A 14,289-nucleotide genomic window follows, 5' to 3' on the forward strand; every position below is an offset into this window, starting at 1 on the left:
AGTGTCTTGATGCAACTTCGTTTGTGTGTATTGGGGTGGTTGCTTTCATAGTTCAGGACTTGGTCTGTGTGTGTGGCTTTCCTGTGTACCTTAGTGGTGAATTCTCCATTTGGTGTTCTCTGTACCCTCACGTCTAGGAATGGGAGTTGGTTGTCCTTTTCTTCCTCTCTTGTAAATTGGATTCCTGTGAGTGTGGAGTTGATGATCCGGTGTGTTCCTCGAAGCATGGCACTCATCCACAAACTCCATCAACAAACACATCGACCTGGACCCAATATACCGGCCACTACAGCGGACAGCTGAAACTGACAACCGGAAGCGGCAGGGACAGGCCACTATAAATGCCGGAGGAAACACCACAGAAGCTCTTCACAGGAGGCTCCCAAGCACTGAGGATGTCACCTAGACAGGGGACGAAATGTTTGCAACAAAAACTGAGAGTAGTTGTAAATAAATAGAGAGGGAGCAATGGCCAGAGTCAAATTCTCTATGAGGTTAAAAATACAATAATTGTACTTCACACTCAAATGGAGTCATGTGACCCCTGTCTAAAAGGTCTCCAGACCTCATGCCTCGATCGGAGCTCCCTTCTCCTTGCAGATAGAACCAACAGAGGCAACGACAAGAATTAAAGATATACTGAGAATTTAAAAATCTGACTTTACATGTTGAGGGAAAAACTTCTGATTTTTTTACCCCTGAAGGTTTCAGCAGCAAGATCAGAATATCAGTGATAAACAGCAACAATCTAATTTCCATTCACCTCATTAATACCCCCATTCATCTGATTTAGAATCATAGAGTTCCACGCCACAGAAACAGACTGTTTTGTCTAACTCGTCCGTATCCTAAACTGATCTAGTCCCATTTGCCAGTATTTGGCCCATATCCCTCTAAATCCTTCCTATTCATGTACCCATGCAGAGGCCTTTTAAATGCTGTAATTGTACCAGCCTCCACCACTTCCTCTGGCAGCTTATTCTGTACACAGACCATCCACTGCAAGGAAAACGTTGCCCTGTAGGTACCTTTTAAATCTTTTCTTTCTCACATTAAACCTATGCTCTCTAGTTTTGGGGAAAAGACCTTGGCTATTTACCTTATCCATGCCTCTCATGTTATAACCTTCTCTAAGGACTTCCCTCAACCTCCAAAATTCCAGAGAAAACAGCCCCAGCCTATTCAGTGTTTTTCTATAGCTCAAACCCTCCAACCTTGGCAACATCCTTGTAAGTCTTTTCTGAAACCTTTCAAGTTTCACAACATCTTTCCAAGAACAGGGAGACCAGAAACAAATGCAATATTCCACAGTGGCCCAATGAATGTTCCATACAATACAAATGTTATACCACTTTTTAAGAAAGGTGGGCGAGAGAAAGCAGGTAATTATAGACCAGTTAGTCTGACCTCTGTGGTAGGAAAGATGCTGGAGTCTATTATAAAGGATGAGATTACTGCACATCTGGATAGTAGTAACAGGATAGGACAGAGTCAGCATGGATTTATGAAGGGGAAATCATGCTTGACTAATCTTCTTGAATTTTTTGAGGATGTAACTATGAAGTTGGACGAGGGAAATCCAGTAGATGTAGTGTACCTGGACTTTCAGAAAGCTTTTGATAATGAATAACATTAGGGGTTAGTGAATAAAATTAGGGCGCATGGTATTGGGGGCAAAGTACTAACTTGGATTGAAAATTGGTTGGCTAATAGGAAACAAAAGGTAGTGATAAACGGCTCCATTTCGGAATGGCAGCCAGTGACCAGTGGGGTACCGCAGGGATCCATGTGGGACCGCAGCTTTTTACAATATATGTTAATGATATAGAAGATAGTATCAGCAATAACATTAGCAAATTTGCTGATGATACAAAGCTGGGCGGCAGGGTGAAATGTGATGAGGATGTTAGGAGATTACAGGGTGACCTGGACAAGTCAGGTGAGTGGGCAGATGCATGGCAGATGCAGTTTAATGTGGATAAATGCGAGGTGCTGCATTTTGGAAAAACCAATTTTAGCAGGACTCATTCACTTAATGGTAAGGTCCTAGGGAGTGCTACTGAACAAAGACACCTTAGATTGCAGGTTCATAGCTCCTTGAAAGTGGAATTGCAGGTAGATAGGATAGTGAAGAAGGCGTTTGATATGCTTTCCTTTATTGGTCAGAGTATTGAGTACAGGAGTTGGGAGGTCATGGTGCGGCTCTACAGGACATTGGTTAGGTCACTTTTCGAACATTGCATGAAATTCTGGTCTCCTTCCTATCGGAAGGATGTTGTTGGCTGTGTGGAATGCTCTGCCACAGGGGGCAGTGGAGGCCCACTCTCTGGATTCATTTAAGAAGGAGTTGGATAGAGCTCTCAAACATAGTGGAATCAAGGGTTAAGGAGATAAGGCAGGAACAGGATACTGATTAGGAATGATCAGCCATGATTATATTGAATGGCGGTGCAGGCTCGAAGGGCTGAATGGCCTACTCCTGCACCTATTGTCTATTGTCTATTGTCTACTACAATGCAGCATGACATCTCAACTCCTGTACTCAATGCTTTGACCAATAAAGGCAAGTGTCCCAAATCCCTTCTTCACTATCCTATCTACCTACGACTCCATTTTCAAGGAACTATGCACCTGCACCCTTAGGTCCCTTTGTTCGGCAACATTCCTCAGGACCCTACCATTAAGTGTATAAGTCCTGCCCTGGTTTGCCTTATCAAAATGCAACACCTCACATTTATCTAATTTAAACTCCATCTGCCACTTCTCGGCCCATTGGCCCATCTGATCAAGGCCCTGTTATATTCTGAGTTAACTTTCTTCACTGTGTAATGTACCTCCAATTTTGGTACCATCTGCAAACTTACTAACTATTCGTCCTATATTCACATCCAAGTCATTTACATAAATTTCTGTGTAACTTGCAATTCTCTCCTCATCTCCTGAGACACTAGACAATGACACTTCCCAACCTAAAAGGCAAAATGCCTGGCAAATGTGGCACACTGCTAGATCTTCATTTCATTTCTGGGAGGTCAGCCCTGTGGGGGCTGCCAGCCTCTCTTAATTGCATAGCTTTTCAGCTGTAGTATAGCAAGGGCTAGTAGCTGTTAAGGTAAGATGAGTGAGAAGCATTGAGTGGAAATGCAGCATGCAATAATGAGTTTGGTAGTCCATGATCATTGTTGAGGTTTATGTAAAGTGTCAAAATTCGTGACTGTGAGATAGCAGAGAAACATTGACAGTGTTGTGGAGGCATTGAACTTCATCCTGTGCTGCTGTGCATTCTGCATGACCTTGGAGACAGACAGTACTGTCTCTGTCCAAACTGGTCGTGTTTAGTGCCATGGCCTCCACTGATGGTCTACTGGGTAGGTGATGGTTCTTTTCTTGATCGCACTGTCCACTAGGACCTGCAAATCCCTACCTGAAGGGTGGGGAGACAGCTTCTTTTCTGAGAGAATTCAGTTTGCCAAGTGGGCAGTGTGTGAGGCAGCTTTTGGCTTGCAGCAACTGAAGTGGTGTGCAGCTTGGCTTTAAATATGATGCATCAGCTATACACCAGAAGGTCCTAGCAATGGTGGGAATTTTACCTCTCCTGTCACAGGAATACATGAGAAAGATACCAAAGAGGTGGTTGCATAATTAATGAGATGAAGAGCAGAGGGTAGTGTGAGAAAAATCGCGTAAGCCATGAAGCAGAATTGAAAAATAAGACTGCATAAAAATTGGGAAAATCCAGCCCATTGTTACTGATGTACTTCTTGCCTCTTCCATAGTAAAGTGCCTTTCTTTTTAAATTTGAGATATATTTATATATGTTCACATAAATCTTGAAAAAAATGGATCACATTGCAAGGTCAAGAAACCATTACTAATGCAGTGGTTTATCTGATTTTGTTCCTTTTTGACTTTTCTGAGCAGGTTGATACAAATTATGGCTTGAATCAACCATTTCAGAAGGCAACGTTAGTGGTCTCAAGTCATTGTAAGTCAGACAGGATAACTAATTTCTAAAACTGGCTTACTAAATTTCTTTAATTTTATTTTTACAACCTTCAATTATAGTTCCATGGTACCTTTACTGAGATCAATTTTCAATTTGCCAATTTTTAAAAATTAAGTCTATATGGATGTAGGTTTGCTCACTGAGCTGGAAGGTTCATTTCCAGACATTTCGTCACCATACTAGTTAACATCTTCAGTGGGCCTCCAGACAAAGCACTGCTGATAATTCCTGCTTTCTATTTATATGTTTGAGTTTCTTTGGGTTGATGATGTCATTTCCTGTTAGTAGGGGATGGTAGATGTACGTGTCTCTGTTTGACTTGTCCTAGGATGGATGTGTTTTGCCAGTCAAAGTGATGTCCTTCCTTATCTGTATGTAAGGATATTAGTGAGAGGGGGTCATGTCATTTTGTGGCTAGTTGATGTTCATGTATCTCATGCATGAGAATTCCTAGAAGCATGGCATTCCAACCGGAACTCTATCAATGAACAGATCGAGTTAGACCCCGTCTACCACCCCCTGAGAAAAAAAACAGGAAATTACATCACCACAGGAAATGACACCATCAACCCAAAGAACCCAGACATATAAACATATAAAAGCAGGAATTATCAGCAGTGCTTCGCCCAGAGGCCCACTGAAGATATTATCTTGTATGGTGACGAAATGTCTGCAAATGAACCTTCCAGGTCAGCTAGCAAACCTAGATCCAGAATCTCAACCTTAGCTACAAATCTTCTCAAAACTCATTAAGTCTATATTTCATAGAATCCCTACAGCATGGAAACAAACCATTTGGCCCAACAAGTCCACACTAACCTTCTGAAGAGTATCCCTCCTAGATCCATTCCCTTACCCAATTACTCTACATTTCCCCTCACTAATGCACCCCTGGCCTACATATCCTTTAGCACTATGGACAATTTAGCATGGTCAATTCACCTAACCTGCACATCTTTGAACTGTAGGAGGAAACTGGAGCACCCAAACACAGGGAGAATATGCAAACCACACACAGACAGTTTTCCAAGGCTGAAATTGAAGCCAGGTCCCTGGCACTGCGAGGCAGTGAGCCATTGTGCCACCCTTAAGTATTTGTGAATTAAATCCAAATTCTACTAACTGCCAATTGTGAGTTTTAAACCCATGCCCCCTAAAGTGTTGATTTGCTAATTGTGGGTCATTACTATTATGCCACCATCTCCCACCTTTATCATACCTGACTGTGAGGTGGGAGATGCTACACCCATCAAATAAAATTCTCACTGATTAAATTTTGGAAAGTTGGCTCAAGTCAGTGATGACAATGGCTTTATGTTGGACGTTGATAGCCTGGGATCAAGTCATAGAAGCTGAAGTTCTCCTGATACATGGATATCAAAACCTGATTGATCATTGATTATAGGAAAATGTGATAATCTAATAAAATTGGTTTCCTATCTAATTCCCCAACTTATGACTTACATTCATAGAACTGGAAATCAGATGTTATGAACAAGATTGATTTGCTTTCTAAAACTATGAACTCTCATTCTTAATTACCCAACAAGGGAAAACATCCTCTCTACATCTACTTTGTCAATTTCCTTTAGCATTGCATATGCCACAATTACGTCTCTCATTCTTCTAAACTAAAGAGAGTATAGGCGTAAACTGCTCAATCTTTCTTCTTAAGACAAACTCCTCATCTCTGGAATGAAGCTATCAAACCTGCTCTGAACTGCTTCCAATACAACAACATCACTCCTCATGAAAATCCTTGAATATTGAACATGGCTGAAATAGCATAATATTTATTTATGATTTGCACTCATATTTTTACTGACCTGATGCATTGACATAGCCACTAACTTTCTGGCATGAACTTCTTGTCCCTGACCCATTGATATTGCCCTGCAACCTAAAGGAAAAACATCTATTATCATTTATATAAAAATATTCATTGATCCATTATAATTATAGCATAGATAAATATCAAGTGGACTAAAACTTCAATGACATATAAATACTAACTGAACCTCAAAGCAGTAAAATGCTATTTGGAAGTATTTAACTGACTGGAGCCACCCAATCAGTAACATTTACATAGAGGGGTCACCTGACCCAGTATGCAAAATCCGTGAGATTTAAGGTATGTCCAGTGAGTTCAGCCGGCATTCTCGTTTACGAAGAACTGCTCTGGAATAATACACATGTAAGCAAACATTTCATGTTTACAGTATGGGAAGAGAAAGGAAAAAAATTCTACAGGTGAAAGTTACAAAGAAGAATACTGGAAGAGAAATGCACATAATTATATTGCAACACAGATTGTGTTAATTATATTGCAACACAGAGTTACCAAATCAAGACATGTTCCAAAAGTTAATTCTGTTCTGGAGCTGGCTATTGAAGATTGAGCAGGAGAAGTTATCTGACCAATGTTTGAGCTGGGACAGCCACAATAAGGACGTCTTGAAGTAAAACTGACTGACTGCTTAGCCAAAAGTTTGTCTAATATTAGTTCTCTAGTGATGGCAATAGTACTGAATTCCTTCCCTCAAAGTCTTGAATGCTTGAATTATCTTCCACTGAAAAGACTGATGCAAATGAGGGAATGAAATATAATATTTCTGGCAGCGCCAAACTAGATATGATTGTGAATAGTGAGAATGACATAAAGAAATATAAGTCTAGATCAGAGTGGTGCTGGAAAAGCACAGCTGGTCATGCAGCATCTGAGGAGCAGGAAAATCGATGTTTCAGGCAAACAGGCAAATCGATGTTTCCTGCAGAGAGCCTCCAGGAAGGAGAAATAAATGGATAAATAAAGAAATATATTTGAGTGAATGAGCAAATACATGTCAATACAATGTAACATAGACAGGTCACTTTGGACTAAGATCAGGAGAAACAGCTTCACTCAGACAGTGGCGGCCCTGTGGAATTCTCTACCACAAGGATGTGGAGGCAAAAGCATTGAAAATATTTAAGAAAGAATTAGATAGATGTCCAGAGTATCAAGGGGTATGGGAAGAGTGTAGGCATATGGTGTTGAGATAGAGGATCAATCATGATCATGTTGAATGGAAGAACTGGTCAATGGATCAAACAACCTACTTAGTTCCAATTTTTATGTTTCTATTATTACAGTGAACTGATAAATTAACAGAAGGAATGTATTTATACAACATCAGAAAACTGTTGAGATGCTAAGTATGTTGAAAACATCTTACAAGGACTTGTTGGCAGTGATTCTATCCATTGGTAATTTATTGGTATATGGAAAAATGATGAAAATCATAAATATAAAGTACAGCAAAGAAACACTGGGAGTACTGCCAGATAGCAGTTGTATTCTCTATGTTGACTAGATCCATACCAATTTCAAGTTTTTTGGCCAACGCTTCAATCTGATTGCTGGGATCAGATCCCATGGACAGGAAACAGATCAGAGGAGTTTGTGTATCACTTTCTTCCCAGGTTGTCTCCAGGTTTAGGATCACTGGCTCTGCGTATTTTGCTTCCATTGCCTCAGAAATGTAGTTTCGAGCTTGAGACAAAATTCTGTCAGGACACCAAGACCTGAAAATTCAAAATAGTAATTCAAATCAAATAATAATTCAATCTTCATTAATTGCTGAGGAAGAGTTCAATACTCATGCACTAATGTGGAAAACAAAGTAAACTAAGGTCACTACAATATATGGCAGGAATCACAGCTTGAATGTTGGGATATCACTGACACTATCAGCACCCTCAGGCTATTGTTGAATCATAGAAAGAGGCCATTCAGCTTGTCATGATTGTCCCATGTTTCTTTTTGAACAATATATTATTATGCCACTCTCTGTTTTTTTTCTCTGTAGCTCTGTAAATTCTGCCTTTTTAGATAATAATTCAAGATCCTCATTAATATGTCAATTGAAACTGCCTCCACTGCATTCTCAGGCAGTGCATTTCAACTCGAACTGCTCACAGTATGAAAACCGTCTTCCTCATGTCGCTATTGTTTCTTTCAGCAGTTGACTTAAATCTGTGTCCTCTTGTTCTCGATCCTACTGCTTATTCGAATGTTATTTCCCCATTAAGGCCTGTCATGATCTTGGAAAGCTCCAACGAATCTCATCTCAACATTCTCTTCTTAAATGAAAACAATCCCAACATCTCCAATCTTTCTTCATAACTGACTTTTCTCATCCCACAAACTATTCTCAGAAATATTTTCTGCTCTCTGTAAAATTTTGTCAAATCTCAATACAGACAGCTTATCGTACACCCTCCTTTGAATTGCCTCCTTTTCCACAATGACCTGCTCTGTATCTTGTTCCTTGGTAAAGTCAACTGCAAAGTGTTCATTTAGTACATTAGCCACACACTTTCCTGACTCCATCACTTTTGGTCCCTAATCAGCTATGACAAGGTTTTCTGCTTAACTATTCAGTTACTTCACCTCAGAGTCAGGGACAATTTCAGAGGGCAATTCCCCATTGGAAATTTCTTGGGCAATTATCACATAATCAGTGTATCAATTATCACATAATCAGTGAGTGATCCCAATCTGCATCTATCAGAGTACTCTCTGACTATCTGGAGACTGGAAGATCTGGCCATTATCTTTCATCATTCTTCCAAACAAAAATTAATCATCTCTCACATTCCTGCATTTGTTTTCTTCTGCCACCTGTTTGACCATTCCACCTACCAGAACTGAAACCAACATGATAATTCTAAAAGATGAGAGACTTGACAAACCATCCAGGTCTTTTTCATAATGACAAGGGGATGGAATAAAACAGGAAATGTTTGCTGTGGTGGACTATATCAGTCATGAATGTGGCTTTGGAGAGACTGGTCATGGGGAGAAAGAAAATAGCCAAGAAATTAAGTAATTAGTTCAACTGTCAGGGGACATTGCTGAAGAAACTCAACAGGTGACAAGTAACATTAACATTACTCTCACTGAATGCCGCACTATAAACATCCTGAGGATTACCATTGATGGGAAACTCACCTGGACTCACCATATAAAGCAATTCACCTCCCGACTCTCCAAAGCCTGTCCACCATCTACAAGGCACAAGCCAAGAGAGCGATGGAATTCTCCCCAATTGCCTGGGTGGGTGCAGCTCCAGCAACACTCAAGAAATTTGACACTTTCCAAGGCAAAGCAGCCCGCTTGATAGGCATCACATCCACAAACATCCACTCCCTCCACCACAGATACTCAGTAGCAGTAGTGTGTCCTATCTATAAGATACACTGCAGAAATTCACCAAAGATCTTTAGTCAGCACCTTCCAAACCTCCAGCCTCTTTTATCGAGAAGGACAAGTACAATAGATACATGGGAACCACCATCTGCAAGTTTCCGTCCAAGCCACTCACTATCCTGACTTGGAAATATATTGCCATTGCTTCACTGTCACTGGATCAACATCCTGGAATTCCCTCCCTTAGGGCATTGTGGGTCAACCTAGAGCCTATGGACTGGAGCAGTTTAATAAGGCAGCTCATTACCACCATCTCAGGGGAACTGGTAACAGGCAATAAAGGCTGCCAACTCAGCATGCCCACGTCACATGAATGAAAAAGATGTGGCAGCCTTTTCTGTGAAGAGAAAGCAGAGTTAAAGTTTCGGGTCTGGCATGGGTTAGATTAGATTATATTACAGTGTGGAAACAGGCCCTTTCGGTCCAACAAGTCCACACCGACCCGCCAAAGCGCAACCCACCCATACCCCTACATTTACCCCTTACTTAACACTACGGGCAATTTAGCATGGCCAATTCACCTGACCTGCACATCTTTGGACTGTGGGAGGAAACCGGAGCACCCGGAGGGCTGTGAGGCAGCAGTGCTAACCACTGTGCCACCGTGCCGCCCATGGGTTTGGCAGTACAAGCTGGAAGAACAGTTTCACATTTTCCAGTTGAGAACTGTGCAGCCTTCTGAACTCAATATCAAATTCAATCACCTTAGGGCCCGAACACCTTCTTTCCTGTCCTTACCGATACAATACCTCATGCCCTGTCATGACATGAGTTGCTTTTTAAACACAGCCAACTCATTTTCACTTGCTAACAATCCCTATCATCAGCTTTTCTTTCCCCCGGCTTACCATTATCTATCCCTTTGTCTGCTAAACTCTTTCTCTTCCTCTGAGTTCCAATTCCACCCATCTCATACTCCCTTTCCTCACTTCCCCAATCCACTGTCTTCAGCAAATGTACTAACCTAACCGAGCTGCCATCAGTTCTAAAGGGGCGTCACCACACCCAATGCAATTTCTGTTTTTGTTCCAGATTTCCAGCACCTACAGTTCTTTGTTTCACAATAGTCAGGAGCTGTTTGAAACAGTGGATCTACCTGGTATTATTGAATCATATTGTATGAAGGGGCTCTTCAGCCCATTGAGTCTGTACTGCCAAAAATATACCACAAACTACATTAGTCCCGCTTTTGGGCATTAGGTCCATAGACATGAATATCATGACACTTCACGTCCTCATCTTAGTTGTTAAAGTTTGTGAGAGTTCCTGCTTCAACTATCCTCCCAGGCAGTGCATTCAAGATTCCAAACACCCTCTTGATGAAAGACCTTTTCCTCAAATCCCTTCTAAACCTCCTGCCTTTCACTAAACTTTTGCCCCATTGTTATTGACACTTTGACTAAGGAGAATGGCTGATTTCTATTCAACCTGCCAACACCCCTCTATCAGGCCCCTCTCAAACCTTTTCTGCTTCAAAGAAAACACCCTGAGTTTATCTAGCCTTCTTCGTAACTGAAATATTCCATGCTAGGCAACATCTTGGTGAATCTCCTTTGTACCCCTTTCAATACAATCACATCCTTCCTATAGTGTGGTGCGCAGAACTGCACACAGAAAGCAAACACACAAATGCCGCAGGTAATCATGAAAACTATTGGAATGTTGGGCCTTATTTCAACGGAGAAAGTGAGGACTGCAGATGCTGGAGACCAGAGTTGAAAAGTGTGGTGCTGGAAAAACACAGCAGGCCAGGCAGCATCCAAGGAGCAGGAGAAGTCCTGAAGAAGGGCTTATGCCCAAGACGTCGATTCTCCTGCTCTTCGGATGCTGCCTGGCCTGCTGTGTTTTTCCAGCACCACATTTTTCAACCCTTATTTCAAGCAGTTTGGAACATAACAGTAGGGAAGTCTCAGTGTAATGTACAAGATACTGGTGAGACCACCTCTGGAGTACTTTGAGCAGTTTTGGTCCTTTATTAAAGGAAATATATCATTTCATTGGAGGCACTTCACAGAAGGTTCACCAGCAGAATCCCTGGCATAGAGAGAAGGTCTTATGAGCAATGCCTAAACAGGTTGGGACTCTACTCATTGGAGTTTTGAAAAATGAGAGTTGATCTTATAAAAACATAGGATTATTAAGGGGCTTGACAGGGTAAATGTTAGAAAGATGTCTCCCCTTATGGGAGAGTCTAGGACCATAGGGCATAATTTCAGAATAAATGGTGACTTATTTAAGGCTGAGATGAAGAGAAAGTTCTTTTCTCAGAGGATTGTGAGTTTGGAACTCCTTGCCATAAAGAGCTGTGGAGGCAGAGCCCGTGGGTACACTTAAGGTTGAGAAAGATTCTTCATCAGGACGGGAATCAATGGATAAAGGGAAAAGGTAGTAAAGTGAACATCAGTTTTGTCCTGTTTAATGGCAGAACAGGCTTGAAGGGATGAATGTTCTACACCTGTTCCTATTTCCTTTGGTCTTAAAGTGTTTGATTTTTACTGCCATCCTTTAATAGAGCTGACAAGTCTATTTGGTACTTTACCAACTTTCATTTTGAAGAAATGAAAGGGAAATCATATCTTAGTAATTTCTTCCAGTTTTTCCTGGAAGTATCAATCAGAGTGGATCAAAGGGAACAAGGTCGATGTGTTATATTTTGCCTTCGACAATGTATATCACAAAAGATTAAGTTATAATAGCATATGGTGTTAGAGGTAGAATATTGGCATAAATAGAAAATTGGCTAATAGGCAGGAAACAGTGAAAGGGAATAATGGGTTCTTTTTCAGGTTGGCAACTGTAACTAATCATGTTCAGAGTGATTAGTGCTAAGGCTGTAACTATGTACAATATATATCAATGATTTGGAAGATGGAAGTCAACACATAGTATTCAAATTTGTAGCTGACTCAGAAATATGTGGAAAGGTAAGTTGTGAGAAATGTACAAATAGTTTACAGAGAGATATTGATAGGTCAAGTAAGTGGGCAAAAAGTTCACAAATGGAGTATAGTTTGGGGAAATGTGAAGTTCATTTTGGAAAGGTGGACAAAGGAACAAAAGAGTGTTCTTTGAATGGAGAAAAACAGCAGAAAGCACAAAGGGACTTGGAGATTCTTGTGCAAAAGGACAGAAAACTAGCACACAGGTTCAGCAGGTAGTCAGGAAGGCTATTGAAATGTTGGGCCTTATTTCAAGAAGGTTGGAGTTTAAGAGTCGGGAAGTCTCAATGCACCTGTACAAGGTGCTGCTAAGACCACATCTGGAGTACTGTGAGCAGTTTTGGTTCTCTTGTTTAAGGAAAGATAATTATTTTATTGGAATCAGTTCAGAGAAGATTTATTAGGATGATCCCTGGTAAGGAAGGAATGTCTTATGAGCAAAGGTTAAACAGACTCATTAGGATTTAAAAGATGACAGATGATCCCATTGAAATATATAGGCTTCTTAAGGGGAGAGGGGTGACTTGACAGGGAAAGTGCTGAGAAGATGTTACCCCTCATAGGAGATTCTAGGATCAGATGCCAAAGTCTCAGTTTAAGAAACACCAATATAAGACTGAAGAGGAGGAATTTCTTCTCTCAGAGGGTTGTGAGTATTTGGAATTCTTTGCCACAGAGAGCTGTGAGGATATTTATATATTTAAGGCTGAGATAGAGAGATTCTTGATCAGCATGAGAATGAAGGGTTATGGGAAATTGCAAGAAAGTGTATGTGACACATATAGATTAGCCATGATTCTTTTAAATGATGAAGTGGTCTCACGTGGCCAAATGTACCTATTTCTTATAGTCTTATTATGCTCTTTCTTTAAGACTATATAAGTTACATCAACAGCCTTGACCTCAGTGATGGTCTCTGCTGCCTCATTAAAAAAACACATAAAAAGCTAGTGAAACCTAATTTTCCCTTAAAGAATTTATACTGGATTTCCTAAATAAATCCCTATTTACCAAGTGGGTATTCATCTTGTCTTAAATTACTATTTTGCATGCTTTCCCATCACTGAGATTATACTGACTGGCCTACAGTGACTGAGTTTATTCTTATCTTTCTTTGAACAAAATTATAACATTTACAATTTCCAAGCCTTTGGCATACCCCTGTACCTGAGGAGGATTGGAAACTTATGACTAGAGTCTCCACAATTCCTCTTTAAATCATTCAGCACTTAGGATCAATCTTATCTGATCCTGGTGCATTGTCTATCTTAAGTACAGTCAACCTGTCTTCTAACTCTATTTTATTGATTTTTAGCCCAACTAGTTCCTACAGATTTATTCTTTTATCATGATGGGGGCAGCAACTTCTTCCTTATAAAGACAGATGCAAAATACTCACTTGTTATCTCAGCCATTCCTTTTGCCTCCATGTCTAAATCCTTGTTTGGTCCCTAATCAGCCATTCTCCATTGACTACCCTTTCACTGTTGATAAGCTCATAGAAGACATTTCAATTTCCTTTTATGTTAACTACTAGATTTCTAATTTGCAGATCTCTTTGCTCATCTCCTGTATGAACATTTTATTTCTCAATTGCTTTGTTCATCTGTCATTTCTGTCTCTTTTCAGCTTCAAATGAATTCATAAGCTACAAAGTTCAGGATTTTTCTTTTGCCTTATCCTGTCCGTCATGGAAATCCAGGAGACTTGTAGCTGAACTATCTCCTCTTTAGCTGCAGCCCATCATGCCATCACAGTTTTTCCTTCTAGCTCTTGATTCAATTCTCCTTGTCTTTTCTCAAAGCCAAGCTAAACCTTCTGATGCTATGATCATTTTTGGCTAAGTTCTCCACCAGGAGAGAACCCCAACTTCCACCCCACCAACCTCCGGATATATCATATCATCCTCCGTCATTTCCGCCACCTCCAAACAGACCCCACCACCAAGGATATATTTCTCTCCCCACCCCTATCAGCGTTCCGGAGAGACCACTCCCCCCGTGACTCCCTCGTCAGGTCCACAACCCCCACCAACCCAACCTCCACTCACGGTACCTTCCCCTGCAACCGCAAGAAGTGCAAAACTTGCACCC

At 40.8% G+C, this 14,289-nt stretch overlaps 1 protein-coding gene across 1 annotated transcript in view; it reads right to left on the minus strand.

Moving 5' to 3' along the window:
- LOC122540182 (dynein axonemal heavy chain 8-like) overlaps positions 1-14,289 on the minus strand; it is a 1,320,893-nt gene that overhangs the window by 105,250 nt on the left and 1,201,354 nt on the right. The window contains exons 82-83 of the mRNA XM_043675532.1: positions 7,368-7,570; positions 5,833-5,906 (exon numbers count right to left, since the gene is read on the minus strand). Of these exons, the coding sequence (XP_043531467.1) occupies positions 5,833-5,906; positions 7,368-7,570 (277 nt within the window). The remainder of the gene's footprint in view (positions 1-5,832; positions 5,907-7,367; positions 7,571-14,289) is intronic.

Source organism: Chiloscyllium plagiosum, chromosome 3, assembly GCF_004010195.1.
Source record: "Chiloscyllium plagiosum isolate BGI_BamShark_2017 chromosome 3, ASM401019v2, whole genome shotgun sequence".
NCBI lineage: Eukaryota > Metazoa > Chordata > Chondrichthyes > Orectolobiformes > Hemiscylliidae > Chiloscyllium > Chiloscyllium plagiosum.